The sequence below is a fragment of the Rattus norvegicus genome, chromosome 13, assembly GCF_021556685.1.
Source record: "Rattus norvegicus strain SHRSP/BbbUtx chromosome 13, alternate assembly SHRSP_T2T, whole genome shotgun sequence".
NCBI classification, from domain to species: domain Eukaryota; kingdom Metazoa; phylum Chordata; class Mammalia; order Rodentia; family Muridae; genus Rattus; species Rattus norvegicus.
In genome coordinates, this window is record NC_141546.1 from 71,856,048 (window position 1) to 71,874,696 (window position 18,649).

The 18,649-nt window shown below is 40.5% G+C and overlaps 2 protein-coding genes across 9 annotated transcripts in view; one reads left to right on the forward strand and one right to left on the reverse strand.

Annotated features, from left to right (window-relative positions):
* The window catches only part of Clec20a (C-type lectin domain containing 20A), a 51,142-nt gene extending 36,957 nt beyond the window's left edge, over nt 1-14,185 (forward strand). Inside the window, exon 8 of the mRNA XM_087579810.1 lies at nt 13,882-14,185. Within this exon, the coding sequence (XP_087435936.1) occupies nt 13,882-13,893 (12 nt within the window). The 3' untranslated portion in view covers nt 13,894-14,185. The remainder of the gene's footprint in view (nt 1-13,881) is intronic.
* The window catches only part of Rasal2 (RAS protein activator like 2), a 293,935-nt gene that overhangs the window by 10,750 nt on the left and 264,536 nt on the right, over nt 1-18,649 (reverse strand). For all 8 annotated transcript variants that reach the window (XM_087580925.1, XM_087580924.1, XM_087580930.1 and 5 more), the window contains 4 exon segments: nt 17,516-18,377; nt 10,701-10,835; nt 1,582-1,784; nt 177-264 (listed from right to left, as the gene is read on the reverse strand). In XM_087580925.1, the coding sequence (XP_087437051.1) occupies nt 177-264; nt 1,582-1,784; nt 10,701-10,835; nt 17,516-18,377 (1,288 nt within the window).

The following is an 18,649-nucleotide window of genomic DNA, read 5'->3' on the forward strand; positions in this document are numbered from 1 at the left end:
ACACTCACATTAATGCTATATCAACGTGGAGCTCATATGGAAACTCATGTGATAGTCAAAGGATAACGGCAAGAAACTTCCAGTATATTGTTTTCTACTAACTTGCCATTTGCCAGGGTGGGAAGTCAGAAAGTCAATTAAAGCAAGTGCTCCCTACCGACCTCAGGTCTGCTCACCTGTGCGTCAATTATCTTCTGCTTTGCATCAATAACTGCCTGCATCTCAGCGTGGTCCTTCTTTAACTCCTCTTCCACAGCCATTAGCCTAGAGTGTGGTGGGAAGAAGGTGTCAGTACTTACAAAGACAGGGCTGGACGATACAGAGAAGGAGGAACTTACAGCTTGTGTTTCCTTACACGAGACCTCTTTTATTGTAATAGCCTTTTCTTTCCTCTCCTCTCCTATCTGCCCTTGAAAGAAGACATCCTAAATTGAGTCTTTTACCTGTGGCTGGGTCCATAATATTTCATTTCCTTCAGAAGATTATTCTAGTAATCACCCTGTTAGCAAACATCTTAAAATAGCAAATAAAACCAACAAAACAAAAAGGCTGTCTACTTTCTAAAGTATTTATTATTGAGAGAGTGTCTCATATAGCTTAGACCAGCCTTAATCTTGCTATGAAGCTGATGCTGGCTTTAACCTCCAGGTACTCCTATCTCTACCTCCTGAATGTTTACGTTAGTATGGGTAAGCACCACCATGCCTCGTTGCAAACCATGTACTCTTCCTCTCGAGTTATACTGTAGTTACCATCCTGTCTCCCCCCTCCCTTGATGTTTCCTACAGGGCATTCCAGTAGATCTTGTTTCTCATTTCCTCCTCGCATCTCAGTCCACGTATGCAGACTTCCTCAGTTCTACTCTCATGGCTCTCAGTATGAGGTCACTCATTTCCAGGCTACTTGGATAGCAACTCTTTTTATGTCTCTTTGTCCACAGCATGTGGTAATATAAAAGCTAGTGGTTACGAGTCTGAAGTCTGATGGCTCAAATCCTAGGTCTCCACTGACTATGTTACCTTGGGCATGCAAGTATTGACAATTCTTCTATCCTATAGGAGTGATAATGACATCTGGTTCAGAGACCAGTTGAAGACAAAGCACTGTTTACAAAGTGATTAGAAAAGCACTTGGTCCACAGTAAGTGCTCTCCAAGTGCAGCTAGGTGGGCTTCTTTATTTTCCTTTTTGGGCATCTATGGTGCTTTTTGGTTATCTGGCCCTAAAGACATCCAGTGAGACTTCTTCGTTTTTGGAGTTAAATCTTAGATATTATAGATCTTGAAAACCCAATCTTCATCTAAAACTTCAAAGTAACTTCTTAGTTTCCCCTTCCTTTTCCCCCTCCAATACTGTTATGGTTAAAGAAAAAAGGCCCTACTTTACCTTCATAGGAAGTAACCCAGATCTCATTTGGTTTATACCTGAGAGACACAGTCATTACATCTGTATTGAGTACTACAAAATATATTTATAGACATGGATGAAAATTTTTCCAAGTATTCTTTTGAGAGTATCTGGAACATTTCCCTACTTCTTCGTAGCTAACTAGAGGTAACCAGATAGCAGGTGGTCTTCTAACCTGCTGATGATGCTTTTCATCTGGCTGTCCTTCTCCTCCTGCTGTCTGCGCAGCCGCTCCTCACTGTCCTCCAGCCGGGCCTTGTACTCCAGCAGCAGCTTCTGCATCTGCTGCTCCTGAACCAGTAGCCGGCGCTCATACTCCTCCAGCCGCCGGCTGGACACCCGCAGACGCTCCTTCAGTTTGCTAATTTCTTGTTCATACTGGCAAAAGGGGAAATACATGAATGGTAGGGATGATATTGGCTTTTGGAGTTACTAGCCAGAGAATGCCAGGCAACATGGTAGATGTTCTCTGTCCTGCCATGCTCTCACTACTACATGGGTTATATAAAAATGTCAGCTAGCATAAATGTCAAGGAAGCACTGTCATGTCTAAAACTACGTTTAAAATCTTAACTTGTCATTATGAATTCTACAGATTTATTTACTTTTCCTCACACTAAACTATCAGTTGTGGCAAGCTACATCCAATAGAAGCCTGGCAAATGACTTAAGCTAAAAACTAGCTGTCCACAAAAGAAAGGCTTATATGTTATTACTTGTACTGCAGGATTTCTGACACTGGGGCTCATTAGATTATCTTTACTCCACTAGAATGTACCCTTTAGACAACTCAGAGTAAAGCAACATTTCTGTTAAGCCATTAAATCAGTTAATACAATTTCATGACAGAATAGGCCATTACTACTTTTCCCTTAATTATGAGAGTGTGAAATATTCACGTCATAGTACTGACAAAGGGCTCGCCTCTTCTCAAGGAGGAAATGATCATATCTCTTGCCCTATTTCTACGATGTGGTTTCATCAGCCTGACCTGGTACCACCTGCTGGAATCCATACACATTCTCACTAGGCCTTCTGCAAATTCTGTCATTCAGCTGCCTACTCAGCCCTTCATGTACTAGCTCCTGTGGACAGGGTTGTTAATGCGACTGAAGTCAAACTGTACAGGCAAGGTGGAAATCATGACCTTCGTCTTGGATGAGCTACATTTATTTATTTATTTATTTATTTATTTATTTATTTATTTATTTATTTATTTATTTATTTATGTTTTTGTATAGACAAAAATCAATCCCACAGCTCTATATTTTAACTTTTTTAAAAAAGAGGCCTTGACAAATGATGCAGCCCTGCATTATCTTCAGAAAGCAAGGGATGGGATCCAAAATAAGGCTATTTCGTCTTTGATGAGTATTGTACACACTACTTAGACACATGTTTTCTGACCCTAAAAATCTTAAGTTGAACCCTTGTATGTTCAATTTTTTTTGCACTGAAAACTAAATTTTATTAATGGATATTTTAAATCTATGTGGATTCACTGAATCTGAAATGCTGGCATATTCTATTCATTGCTATAGTCTTATAACTTAAATTTTTTTCATCTTTATTAACTTGGGTATTTCTTATTTACATTTCCATTGTTATTCCCTTTCCCGGTTTCTGGGCAAACAACCCCCTAGCCCCTCCCCCTCCCCTTCTCTATGAGTGTTCCCCTCCCCATCCTCCCCCCATTACTACCCTCCCCCCAACAATCACGTTCACTGGGGGTTCAGTCTTGGCAGGACCCAGGGCTTCCCCTTCCACTGGTGCTCTTACTAGGCTATTCATTGCTACCTATGCAGTTGGAGCCCAGGGTCAGTCCATGTATAGTCTTTAGGTAGTGGCTTAGTCCCTGGAAGCTCTGGTTGGTTGGCATTGTTGTTCATATGGGGTCTCAAGCCCCTTCAAGCTCTTTCAGTCCTTTCTAAGATTCCTTCAATTGGATGGGCTATTTCATAGTCATTAGTAAACTGATGATACATATGTATGGGGTTTTAGAAAATACAACTTAAAATACCGTGTCATGACACCCGCGGATCCCGGCCCGCAGCAGCTCTCTGCTCCCAGACCCGGTGAGAGAGAGACCCAACCGCCTGGTCAGGTGGGCACTCCTGAGGCTGCAGAGTGGAAGAGACCACCAACACTGCTCACCCCTGCCCACATCCCTGGCCCAAGAGGAAACTGTATAAGGCCTCTGGGCTCCCGTGGGGGAGGGCCCAGGAGCGGCAGGACCCCTGCCAGAGACACCGCCGGACCCTGAAGGAAACAGACCGGATAAACAGTTCTCTGCACCCAAATCCCGTGGGAGGGAGAGCTAAACCTTCAGAGAGGCAGACAGGCCTGGGAAACCAGAAGAGACTGCTCCCTGCACACACATCTCGGACGCCAGAGGAAAAAGCCAAAGACCATCTGGAACCCTGGTGCACTGAAGCTCCCGGAAGGGGCGGCACAGGTCTTCCTGGTTGCTGCCGCTGCAGAGAGCCCCTGGACAGCACCCCACGAGCAAACCTGAGCCTCGGGACCACAGGTAAGACCAAATTTTCTGCTGCAAGAAAGCTGCCTGGTGAACTCAAGACACAGGCCCACAGGAACAGCTGAAGACCTGTAGAGAGGAAAAACTACACGCCCGAAAGCAGAACACTCTGTCCCCATAACTGACTGAAAGAGAGGAAAACAGGTATACAGCACTCCTGACACACAGGCTTATAGGACAGTCTAGCCACTGTCAGAAATAGCAGAACAAAGTAACACTAGAGATAATCTGATGGCGAGAGGCAAGCGCAGGAACCCAAGCAACAGAAACCAAGACTACATGCCATCATCGGAGCCCAATTCTCCCACCAAAACAAACATGGAATATCCAAACACACCAGAAAAGCAAGATCTAGTTTCAAAATCATATTTGATCATGATGCTGGAGGACTTCAGGAAAGACCTGAACACACTTAGGGAAGCACAGGAAAACATTAATAAACAAGTAAAAGCCTACAGAGAGGAATCGCAAAAATCCCTGAAAGAATTCCAGGAAAACACAATCAAACAGTTGAAGGAATTAAAAATGGAAATAGAAGCAATCAAGAAAGAACACATGGAAACAACCCTGGATATAGAAAACCAAAAGAAGAGACAAGGAGCTGTAGATACAAGCTTCACCAACAGAATACAAGAGATGGAAGAGAGAATCTCAGGAGCAGAAGATTCCATAGAAATCATTGACTCAACTGTCAAAGATAATGTAAAGCGGAAAAAGCTACTGGTCCAAAACATACAGGAAATCCAGGACTCAATGAGAAGATCAAACCTAAGGATAATAGGTATAGAAGAGAGTGAAGACTCCCAGCTCAAAGGACCAGTAAATATCTTCAACAAAATCATAGAAGAAAACTTCCCTAACCTAAAAAAAGAGATACCCATAGACATACAGGAAGCCTACAGAACTCCAAATAGATTGGACCAGAAAAGAAACACCTCCCGTCACATAATTGTCAAAACACCAAACGCACAAAATAAAGAAAGAATATTAAAAGCAGTAAGGGAAAAAGGTCAAGTAACATATAAAGGGAGACCTATCAGAATCACACCAGACTTCTCGCCAGAAACTATGAAGGCCAGAAGATCCTGGACTGATGTTATACAGACCCTAAGAGAACACAAATGCCAGCCCAGATTACTGTATCCAGCAAAACTCTCAATTAACATTGATGGAGAAACCAAGATATTCCATGACAAAACCAAATTTACACAATATCTTTCTACAAATCCAGCACTACAAAGGATAATAAATGGTAAAGCCCAACATAAGTAGGCAAGCTATACCCTAGAAGAAGCAAGAAACTAATCGTCTTGGCAACAAAACAAAGAGAATGAAAGCACACAAACATAACCTCACATCAAATATGAATATAACGGGAAGCAATAATCACTATTCCTTAATATCTCTCAATATCAATGGCCTCAACTCCCCAATAAAAAGACATAGATTAACAAACTGGATACGCAACGAGGACCCTGCATTCTGCTGCCTACAGGAAACACACCTCAGAGACAAAGACAGACACTACCTCAGAGTGAAAGGCTGGAAAACAACTTTCCAAGCAAATGGTCAGAAGAAGCAAGCTGGAGTAGCCATTCTAATATCAAATAAAATCAATTTCCAACTAAAAGTCATCAAAAAAGATAAGGAAGGACACTTCATATTCATCAAAGGAAAAATCAACCAAGATGAACTCTCAATCCTAAATATCTATGCCCCAAATACAAGGGCACCTACATATGTAAAAGAAACCTTACTAAAGCTCAAAACACACATTGCACCTCACACAATAATAGTGGGAGATTTCAACACCCCACTCTCATCAATGGACAGATCATGGAAACAGAAATTAAACAGTGATGTAGACAGACTAAGAGAAGTCATGAGCCAAATGGACTTAACGGATATTTATAGAACATTCTATCCTAAAGCAAAAGGATATACCTTCTTCTCAGCTCCTCATGGTACTTTCTCCAAAATTGACCATATAATTGGTCAAAAAACGGGCCTCAACAGGTACAGAAAGATAGAAATAATCCCATGCGTGCTATCGGACCACCACGGCCTAAAACTGGTCTTCAATAACAATAAGGGAAGAATGCCCACATATACGTGGAAATTGAACAATGCTCTACTCAATGATAACCTGGTCAAGGAAGAAATAAAGAAAGAAATTAAAAACTTTTTAGAATTTAATGAAAATGAAGATACAACATACTCAAACTTATGGGACACAATGAAAGCTGTGCTAAGAGGAAAACTCATAGCGCTGAGTGCCTGCAGAAAGAAACAGGAAAGAGCATATGTCAGCAGCTTGACAGCACACCTAAAAGCTATAGAACAAAAAGAAGCAAATATACCCAGGAGGAGTAGAAGGCAGGAAATAATCAAACTCAGAGCTGAAATCAACCAAGTAGAAACAAAAAGGACCATAGAAAGAATCAACAGAACCAAAAGTTGGTTCTTTGAGAAAATCAACAAGATAGATAAACCCTTAGCCAGACTAACGAGAGGACACAGAGAGTGTGTCCAAATTAACAAAATCAGAAATGAAAAGGGAGACATAACTACAGATTCGGAGGAAATTCAAAAAATCATCAGATCTTACTATAAAAACCTATATTCAACAAAATTTGAAAATCTTCAGGAAATGGACAATTTCCTAGACAGATACCAGGTATCGAAGTTAAATCAGGAACAGATAAACCAGTTAAACAACCCCATAACTCCTAAGGAAATAGAAGCAGTCATTAAAGGTCTCCCAACCAAAAAGAGCCCAGGTCCAGACGGGTTTAGTGCAGAATTCTATCAAACCTTCATAGAAGACCTCATACCAATATTATCCAAACTATTCCACAAAATTGAAACAGATGGAGCCCTACCGAATTCCTTCTACGAAGCCACAATTACTCTTATACCTAAACCACACAAAGACACAACAAAGAAAGAGAACTTCAGACCAATTTCCCTTATGAATATCGACGCAAAAATACTCAATAAAATTCTGGCAAACCGAATTCAAGAGCACATCAAAACAATCATCCACCATGATCAAGTAGGCTTCATCCCAGGCATGCAGGGATGGTTTAATATACGGAAAACCATCAACGTGATCCATTATATAAACAAACTGAAAGAACAGAACCACATGATCATTTCATTAGATGCTGAGAAAGATTTGACAAAATTCAACACCCCTTCATGATAAAAGTCCTGGAAAGAATAGGAATTCAAGGCCCATACCTAAACATAGTAAAAGCCATATACAGCAAACCAGTTGCTAACATTAAACTAAATGGAGAGAAACTTGAAGCAATCCCACTAAAATCAGGGACTAGACAAGGCTGCCCACTCTCTCCCTACTTATTCAATATAGTTCTTGAAGTTCTAGCCAGAGCAATCAGACAACAAAAGGAGATCAAAGGGATACAGATCGGAAAAGAAGAGGTCAAAATATCACTATTTGCAGATGACATGATAGTATATTTAAGTGATCCCAAAAGTTCCACCAGAGAACTACTAAAGCTGATAAACAACTTCAGCAAAGTGGCTGGGTATAAAATTAACTCAAATAAATCAGTTGCCTTCCTCTATACAAAAGAGAAACAAGCCGAGAAAGAAATTAGGGAAACGACACCCTTCATAATAGACCCAAATAATATAAAGTACCTCGGTGTGACTTTAACCAAGCAAGTAAAAGATCTGTACAATAAGAACTTCAAGACACTGAGGAAAGAAATTGAAGAAGACCTCAGAAGATGGAAAGATCTCCCATGCTCATGGATTGGCAGGATTAATATGGTAAAAATGGCCATTTTACCAAAAGCAATCTACAGATTCAATGCAATCCCCATCAAAATACCAATCCAATTCTTCAAAGAGTTAGACAGAACAATTTGCAAATTCATCTGGAATAACAAAAAACCCAGGATAGCTAAAGCTATCCTCAACAATAAAAGGACTTCAGGGGGAATCACTATCCCTGAACTCAAGCAGTATTACAGAGCAATAGTGATAAAAACTGCATGGTATTGGTACAGAGACAGACAGATAGACCAATGGAATAGAATTGAAGACCCAGAAATGAACCCACACACCTATGGTCACTTGATTTTTGACAAAGGAGCCAAAACCATCCAATGGAAAAAAGATAGTATTTTCAGCAAATGGTGCTGGTTCAACTGGAGGGCAACATGTAGAAGAATGCAGATCGATCCATCCTTATCACCCTGTACAAAGCTTAAGTCCAAGTGGATCAAGGACCTCCACATCAAACCAGACACACTCAAACTAATAGAAGAAAAACTAGGGAAGCATCTGGAACACATGGGCACTGGAAAAAATTTCCTGAACAAAACACCAATGGCTTATGCTCTAAGATCAAGAATCGACAAATGGGATCTCATAAAACTGCAAAGCTTCTGTAAGGCAAAGGACACTGTGGTTAGGACAAAACGGCAACCAACAGATTGGGAAAAGATCTTTACCAATCCTACAACAGATAGAGGCCTTATATCCAAAATATACAAAGAACTCAAGAAGTTAGACCGCAGGGAAACAAATAACCCTATTAAAAAATGGGGTTCAGAGCTAAACAAAGAATTCACAGCTGAGGAATGCCGTATGGCTGAGAAACACCTAAAGAAATGTTCAACATCTTTAGTCATAAGGGAAATGCAAATCAAAACAACCCTGAGATTTCACCTCACACCAGTGCGATTGGCTAAGATCAAAAACTCAGGTGACAGCAGATGCTGGCGAGGATGTGGAGAAAGAGGAACACTCCTCCATTGTTGGTGGGATTGTAGACTGGTAAAACCATTCTGGAAATCAGTCTGGAGGTTCCTCAGAAAATTGGACATTGAACTGCCTGAGGATCCAGCTATACCTCTCTTGGGCATATACCCAAAAGATGCCTCAACATATAAAAGAGACACGTGCTCCACTATGTTCATCGCAGCCTTATTTATAATAGCCAGAAGCTGGAAAGAACCCAGATGCCCTTCAACAGAGGAATGGATACAGAAAATGTGGTACATCTACACAATGGAATATTACTCAGCTATCAAAAACAACGAGTTTATGAAATTCGTAGGCAAATGGTTGGAACTGGAAAATATCATCCTGAGTGAGCTAACCCAATCACAGAAAGACATACATGGTATGCACTCATTGATAAGTGGCTATTAGCCCAAATGCTTGAATTACCCTAGATCCCTAGAACAAACGAAACTCAAGACGGATGATCAAAATGTGAATGCTTCACTCCTTCTTTAAATGAGGAAAAAGAATACCCTTGGCAGGGAAGGGAGAGGCAAAGATTAAAACAGAGACTGAAGGAACACCCATTCAGAGCCTGCCCCACATGTGGCCCATACATATACAGCCACCCAATTAGACAAGATGGATGAAGCAAAGAAGTGCAGACCGACAGGAGCCGGATGTAGATCGCTCCTGAGAGACACAGCCAGAATACAGCAAATATAGAGGCGAATGCCAGCAGCAAACCACTGAACTGAGAATAGGTCCCCTATTGAAGGAATCAGAGAAAGAACTGGAAGAGCTTGAAGGGGCTCGAGACCCCAAAAGTACAACAATGCCAAGCAACCAGAGCTTCCAGGGACTAAGCCACTACCTAAAGACTATACATGGACTGACCCTGGACTCTGACCCCATAGGTAGCAATGAATATCCTAGTAAGAGCACCAGTGGAAGGGGAAGCCCTGGGTCCTGCTAAGACTGAACCCACAGTGAACTAGTCTATGGGGGGAGGGCGGCAATGGGGGAAGGGTTGGGAGGGGAACACCCATAAGGAAGGGGAGGGGGGAGGGGGATGTTTGCCCGGAAACCGGGAAAGGGAATAACACTCGAAATGTATATAAGAAATACTCAAGTTAATAAAAAAAAAAAATACCGTGTCATTAACTGGTGAAAAGACAATAGTTACTTCTTATCCACTTCTCTACTCTAGATGTTGCTGGCTAATATAAAAAGCCAAAGCCGAAAGTCTTAAGTCAGCTCTGAAAGGTTGGGCTACGTTATTAGGCACAGTTAATGATTTTTCTAGCAAAAGAAAGGTTAATTTCTGATGGTCAATTAAATGTAAAGTTATTGCTTAACTTTTTCTAGGTCTGTCTCCAGGGGTAGAGGCCAGAAGACTGTGAATCTGAGGTCATTATGGGGTTATGTATAAGATCCTGTCTCAGAAACCAACCAACCAACCAACCAACCAACCAACCAACCAACCAACCAACCAACCAACCAACCTAGCCACCCACTCATCCACCCACTTACCCACCCATATACCCTTCAAAATACATATGAAATCCCTCAATGACAGAGGGATAATCATTTAATTATCTGTACTGCTAAGTAGTCTTCACTCACAAAATGTAAAAACCACAACAGCACTAAAATATAAACTGATTGTTCTCAAGATATAGTCTAGTCCTAAAGTAATTGTGAACTTGAAGACCTGATTTTATAGAAATAGTTAACATTCATATAAAATGATTAGAAACAAGTGTCACAGTGCCTTTAAATTAAAGCAATCTGCATTAAAAATTGTCAGCCCCTTCCTCTCCTCAACACGACAGAGATACTACTGGCCTATGATATACAGATAGGATGGTGGCTATCACGAGAAGTAGAGACCACAGCCTGGCTTACACAGTGAGTCCCAGGCCAGAGGGTTTGTTTTATAATTATTTTTTAAAATCACCTATATCAGTTGTCATCAGGGACAAATTATGTTCTACCTTTTCAGCATGCTTGGCTTCATCTTGATTTTGTTCAGTTTCTTCCACATCCTCTTCATACTGTCCATTGTTCAGAACCCAGGCTGCTGTCCTTTCTACTGGGGACATTGTGGCAGAGTCCACAGGTGACTGAACCTATGACAGAGATTTCCATTACCATTTCCTAAGACACTAGTTATGCTTCATACAGACGATTCCATAACGGAGATCACTCTTCATGCTTAATGCTTTCAGTTTTAGGTAATAGTTACCAATGTCAGGGACAGAGAATACACATTAGTGTAAGGACAAACCCTTCTGAATTCACATACAAAATTTCTTTTTTCCTTATAAAGAAAGCCTTAACATTACTAAGTTGATCAGCCAAACAAATGTTGCTGGCTGTGATGTAAACCGGTGGCAGTTATGATGACAGAACAGAAAGACAGGTTGCATGTTCCGGTGACGGGATGTCTGGTGAACCAGATATCCATGGATTAAAGAACTGGCTGATGCTAAAGCAAGCTCACAGATGTACATATCAGAATGCCAATACTGAGATTTATATTAACTATTTAGAGAAGGAAAAGAAGTGACATCTACTACTTTTCTAGAACACTGACTTCCTGGTGTGCTAGGACCATTCAAGAGTCTGTGTTTTCCTTAGCTGTGTTAGCCATGGAACCCAGAGCTTTGTATATGCTCTAGGCGAACGTCCTACCGCTAAACTATGTCCTCAGCACTATGTAAGAAAGTGTGTGGAGAACCTAAGATCAAACTATGAATTCCTCTACTGGTCTAAGCCTCTAAAGCATGTTTCTGTCTAGTTAGGATAGCAAGATAAATGGTCCTCTCTCAATACAGAGTGTTAGAAAATTCTAGTCTTAAGAGACAATGCTGCCACTTAGCATTTAAAAACTTTGTATTTCCTCAGTTACTGAATGAAGCTGTCACTACCAGTACCATTCCCATTCCCTACCTGATTATCTCACAGGGAGTTTTGAGGATTGCAGGACACTCTATGTGAAAGATCTTTGGTAACTTAAGAGTGTTAGTTTCTAGGCTGTTAGAGACAGGAAGTAAATGTACACACTGTGTGTGTGTGTGTGTGTGTGTGTGTGTGTGTGTGTGTGTGTGTGTGTGTGAATATGGGAAAGAAGATTTGTATGTGTGTGTGAGCAGGAGTGAGAAAAATCTGTATGTTTTGCTAGCTTTTTTTTATAATTACAATGGATTTATATTTTGAGGAACAACTCTAAATTTAATAATTGAAGAGAATTTTCCCCCTTGCCTAAGCTGTAGACTTTAAGAATCTTTATGACACTCTAGACTAAAACTCAGTTAAACTTTTAAGGGGATTTTGATGACTGTGAGGGTTAGAAGGTGAGATGAAAAACCTGTCTGCAGAGAGCTCAGAGATGCATTGCAAGAAACTTTCTAAATACACTCAGGACTAATACGGGCTGTCTTAAAGGTCTGAAGAACTTGGCTCAGTAAGAGTGGCTTTATGCCTGAGGAAGGATGAAGTTTACATAAGTAAACACACACACACACACACACACACACACACACACAAACACACACACAGATTGTGAATGTAGAAATTCCTCCTCTAAAGTGACCTTTTACATTTGCATGTTTTACTCTTCAACGTCTGTACCCTTAAACTCTTATACCTTATTTGTGTCAGTGATTGCTCTGTCTACCCTAACATTTATCTCCTTTAAATGTAACCTTTCACAGTTAGTCCTTATCCTAAGCAATGTCAGCACATGAATTTGATACTATATAATTATGTTATATATTCAGATATTAATGATTATATTTTTCCAATGGTTATATTTTATTTATATGGCTATGTAGATACCCCTGTAAACTTAATTCATTTTTAAACATCATACTTTGGGAACTCTGGCCTAAAGAATATAATGTCATCTACGAAAGGACAGAAGTATTCATATAAAAAGTTATGATAGTTGGCATGGTGTCATATGCTTCTAATCCCAGCACTGGGGAGGTAGAGGCAGGCATCTCTGTGAATTTGAGGATGGCCTTGTCTAGATAGTGAATTCTAGGACAGCCAGGATTACATAGAGAGACCCTGTCATAACAAAACAAAACAAACAAAAAACCAACCAAACAAAAAAACCCAAACAAACAACAAAAAACCCCCCAAAAAACAAGTTATAAGAAAAACAAGACAGAAAGTGAGAACACCTCATAAATTACAAGTAGTTTATACAAAAATACACATGTAATTTTCTGCCTGCCAGATATGAAAAGCAAAGTGCAATGAACTATTTCTGTACTGATTAAGAGAAACAGAAATATTGGGTTTCATTATCTGCTATAAAACAAAAAGTGTAGCACAGGATCTCAAAGACGAATAGATTATCAACATTTAAAGAAGACAGCAGCCTTTGGTTTTACAATCACATCACTTTAGTATAGGAGGTACACGGAAGTGCTTGACTAGGATTGTCTATTCAGCAGCAGTTTGAGATAATGTAACTATTTGAACTCATAACTCACTACTAAGAACTTTTTACTTAAGGCAGCCACTCAATAGCTTCCTGCTTTCAATGTTTAATGAGATATTACCTGAATAAACTTTCTTTCCCTGTCATTTGTTAGGGATAACTTCATTATCTATAAAGCTCCTTAGTTCTAAACTAACGGTGTGCCTAAGAACATACAAAGGAAGAAGATCTTGGCTTGAAAAACATTAAAAACACCATGGATGGTCTAGGCCTGGAAGGTTAATGAGGAGATTTTAAAGCAAGGGTTGGTTGGCACCACTGCTGATGGTGCTACTGCTGTATTTTTAGGAGAACTAGTAACACCCAGTGAACTGTGACAGATCGTGAAGGGGAACAGGACATCTCAACTCTCTTCCTAGTTTTGGGGTTGATTCTCACTCTGGGGGAAGCTGTTAAAAAAGAAAAAAGATAAGTAAAATTGACAAGATGGGTCAGGTCAGCTTTACTCCTTCTGTTTGTGTCACAGCCTTCAAAAACCATGAGTAGAAAATAATATTGAGGAAATTATAAGTAGTTACTATACTAGAATGGGAGAAAATAAAAGGTAATTTTGGGTCAAAACTATTAGAATATGTACACTACATGAAAAATCTATCTTTTACAGTTTTTCCTTTTAAAGAAATGCTTATTTATTTAATGTGTATGCTTGCTTGCTTTTGTAGGCATGTGTGTAACACACGTAAACAGGAGCTGTCAGGAGGCGAAAAGACAGGGAGCGGAATCCCTAGGAACCGGAGTTACAGGCCATTGTGAGCTGCCACAAAGGTGCTGAGTCCAATCTGAGCCCTCTTCAGAGCAGCAGCAAATGCTCTTAACCACTAAATTATTCTTATTTATTTAGGGTTTTTTCTCTTTTTTGGTCTCACATGTGCTGGTCTTCTCAATTACATCATCAAACTAATAGCGTTGTATCATAAAATTCTTCTGAACAGTGACTAATTCAATGTACAAGAAATGCTCAATAAAATTTTATATATTAACACCAAGTTCTCATTAGAATTCACTGATTAGAAAATACACTGTGTAGAGGAGGGTACTGTTCTTCCTTTAGTTCTCTGGAAGACCATCAAAGGCTTTTCATTAATAGTCATCCCATTTCCTTTTGATAAGCTGGATATGTAACAAAAGTTATTATCTCTAATTTATAGTCAAAGAAATGGAGTGGCTCTTGCTTAGCTACAGCCTGAGGGGAAAATTTATATTTACTTAACTTTTAAGAAGCCATGACAAAAATGAAGGATGAAAAAAAAAGACATAAAAAGGAGGGTATCCTATAACCTCCTCTGAGTTGATACTGGGTAGGTTTTCCTTGAGAAAAACAATGCTCTAGGGCAAAAGGGCCTGACACCACAGCCCCTCCCCCCCACCCATACCCACAGTCACTTAAGGTCTGGCTCTGTCAGGACAGCTGGTAACAGGCCAGTACCCATGCTTCTTGCTGGTGTTTACTAGATGTAGACACTTGTTGGTCTCAGTTTCTTCAGTCTGAAATAAGTTCTCATAAGTGAACAACCAGTCTGGTATCAACAGCAAAGTACACGATCTCAGAGTTCAGAGGAGATTTGTTAGAAGAGGTCTCCACAAATCAACATGTGAGAACCAGAGAGCAGCAGACACTTAAGGACTTGTCACAAGCCTATTTAAAAGGCCTCTTCAAATTCAAATTTCTGACACACTAAGTCTGAACGACTCATATATTTAAAATAAAGTCTATTATTTGTATGAGATACTTGATATATAAAAAAATAAAAGAGAAAAAATGAGAAAAAAGAAATCCAGACAGTGGCTTATAGGGGTCAAAATATTCAGAATTTTCTGAAAAAGAATTATTTCTTAGTAAAGTGTTTCACTAGGATTTTATTTCCTTCCTACTCGGTATTTGAGAAGACTGAATGAAGCCAGTCACACTGCCAACAAAGGCCTCTCCTTTGTGCTAAGACACAAATGGAATTTGCATGGACAAAGCCACTGATAATTATAGCTGCCTACAGAGCAATCTCCACAAAGAAATCCTCTAGGTTGGGAGAAAGAAAACAATTCCCTAACACAATTTGCAATTAAAATATGTAGAGGAATTTGCTTTAAAATGTGCTGATTATACAGAACTAGAGGCTTCATGTAAGATAAAAAAAACAAAAGAAATGGAAAGATAAGAAGAAAAAGTAACAAGTGCAAAAGGATGAACCCTTTACTTCTTGGGTAGAAAAAGTCACTGTAGAAAATTCAGTTCACTGTAGAACTTGAGCAATAACAATTTACTTGAGTAAATAACAACTGGTCTCAGGGAAATGCACAAGAATTAGAAGCACAAATACTACATGATAGGACTCCATGATACAGGAAAGAGAAATGGGAAGGCAGAAGAAGAGAAAAATTTAAAGCACAGTTTTGAAAGAAAAGTTGATTTAATATATTGCAAGGGGCACTTGGGTGGATAATAGCAAGAGCCAAGAAGAAATGTTTACTTTTCCTTTCAGGGCTGAACCTAATCGGTGAGAATATTTCTACTTCTATCTCATCCTTACTGCCCTCTGGCTGTCCTAAGCTCTCAAAGATGCTAGCTATTAAATAAAAGGGCTAGTGCCAAGTCAGGTTACCCTTTTGAAATGTGGGTCAGTGGGATCCCACAGACCCGCAGCAAAACATCAGGGGCTATAGCCATTGCTCTTAGTTTCCCTCCAGAACTTGAAAGGAGACCCACAACTGGTCAGTATGAAGAGAATGAAGATTGTGGAGTGTTCTGTTCTAAATCAATAGCACACACCACCTCCCTTCAAGGGGGCAGAAGGAACATAATTAACAGACATAGCTGATTTTGTGAAACTAATGTCGATTATTTGCTGGACATGACAGAAACTACTACACCCATACTCCAGCAGCTATGTCTGTAGGTATAAGACTAAGCCAGTTGAAATCCCAACAGTGACAGGGGAAGGGAATATGAAGTCCGCTCTAATTGTGGAGAAGCCATTGGCACCTGTCTCTGCCAGGGGAGGGAGAGTAAGTTGGCTTTAGGGATACCATTCCTGAAGAACTACTCGAGCTCCAGTAGGGAGCCTGTACCTAAGGGATATAAGTGGGCATGCATGCATGCACGCACGCGCACACACACACACATGAACGCATGCATAGCCCTAAGTGGACTAAATTTTTTTCAATAGAGAGTGAGTACATTAAACTGGGATAGAAAAGTGGTGTTGAATAATAGAGGAGGAGCAGGAGGGGAGGGAATATGGTTGGATTTGATCAAAACACATTTTATGCAAATTCTTAAAGAATACAAATATTCAAGCCAGGTATAGTGGTGCAAGGCTGTAATTTCCACATTAGGGAAGCAGAGGCAGGCTAATTTCTATGAGTTCAAGGCCAGCCATCGTTACTCAGTGAGACCCTGCCTCCAAAAAGAAATAATAATAAAACAAAAATATTGCATTAAAAACTCCATAAAAGTAAAAAATTAAAAATAAAGAGTTTTTAGGAAAAAACTCTTTTAGATGAAACACACACACACACACACACACACACACACACACACACACACAGGGGAGTGGAAGAAAAAAGCGATCTCTCTAAAGTTAGTTTATACATAAGGACAAAATACATATAAATTGTTCAAAGTGTCATACATTAAGGAAGGAATGATTACATTTTGGGCAAGTAAATAAAATTTCAAAATGTTATAAGACACAAGCTTGACTTGTTCACGTATGCAGCAATGTAAGAAATGTGAAAATATTTCAAGTACTTATCGACCATCTGTGGTTTTGTATCTTGTCCTTCTTTCGCTTGCTCTCTAGGTGTTCAGTTGTTTATTATTCTAGCCATTTCCAGGAAAAGGCACATGGGACGTGGCATTTCCACAGGGAGGTGGGGGATGGGATGGAGAGCAGTTACGGTAAACTGTCAGCTCAGAATGTAAAACTTTACTCTGGAAGCTTAAGGAAGAAATTGAGGGTTAATTTCCAGATTCCCTAAGTACAGTTGATTCTGACTATGGATCTCCTATTTAACTGTGCAATTATTCATCCAAAGCCACAGCTGTGCTCTAAGCACACCTTGAAGAAAAGGCGCCATTCCTCATGGAAAAGAAAGGCCTCCTGAGTGTTTGTGTCTCCTAATGAGTCAAGCTCCCTTCTGCTCTCACCTATCCAGAAGAACCCCAACCCCTTTCCTTTCTTCTGTTTAAGGGTTGTCAAGACATTATTAAGTGTCAATTCAGTTCTGGACAGCTTATATACAAAGGGCCAATGTAGCTGTTCACGCAAGCAGAGGCCAAGGCCTTTCAGTACACCCTACCTGTTGTGTCTGTTGTCTCTGGATTGCTCTCACTTTGGGCACAGGGCTCTCTCTGGAGGAAGAGGACTGCTGCCTGGACCGGCTCCCATTCTGCACAGGTTCAGCCACCAGGGCTGCAGATGCCACGGACATGCTCCCCGTGCTACGCAAGGAAGCACTGTGTGGCAGAGAAGGGGGTGCTTTGGCTCGGGCACCCAGCCCAGATTGGTCCAGTTTTCGGATTTGGGACTGCCCAGTACTATTTTGTCGTGGCAGAGCCAGAGGTATGTGTCTGTCTGGTGCAGTGTGCCGCCTGGAGAAGTCCTCACTGTGTGAGCTTCTTTTGGTGAAATCTTCCATGCTGCTATTACTGGGCCCACTGAGTTTGAAGTCTTCACTATTGCTTTGGCTTCGAGAACTGGCAGTGCTTAGGTTCTCCAAACTGGAATCCGCAGAGGCCTTTGGCATTGCTGGAACTGGGTTGTTGAGGTGATAGACAGGGTTCTGGAATGACAAGGGCTGGAGACTTCCTGGCTGGTTCAGGGCTGGGTGCAGGGGTCTTCTCACTTGAGGTGCACTCTGGGGAGTGCTCTGGGTTTCCCGAAGCTGTTTGATGCTAGCTACCTGGGTTATAGAGAGCTGGCTTCCTGCAAGGCGCATAGGCACATCAAGCATGACAGATCCATGCTCCACCTGAGCAGTGTGGGTGTCCTGGAGGTCCATGAGGGAGATGCTCCGACCGTTAGGAAGGCTGTTTTCCTTTTCATCCTTTTCAGAGTACGTCATGCTCTGGGAGGAGGCTTGCTGAACCAACAACAGCGTCTTTCCTCTGAAATAGCTGTCTGTGTTATCCTGGCTTGGAGACTTTAGTTTATGCAAATCACTGTGGAAAAAGAATGGTCCCTTAATTACTCTTGAAGCAAATTCAACATAATTAATAGTTCATCCATTTGGGCATATGAACTCTTCTGAAGTTCAATGTGGAAGTAATATTTCTATAGAAAATCAGATTTCATCACAATTCTTAGAATAAAATCTAGCATTGCTAGTTTTCTCTGAAAGGTAGAAATAATATAACACTCATTGTCTTCTACTTTTACTGAGTTAGAACATTCTCCCAAATGTTCTAATTCATATTTAGTTCTGTCTAAACCT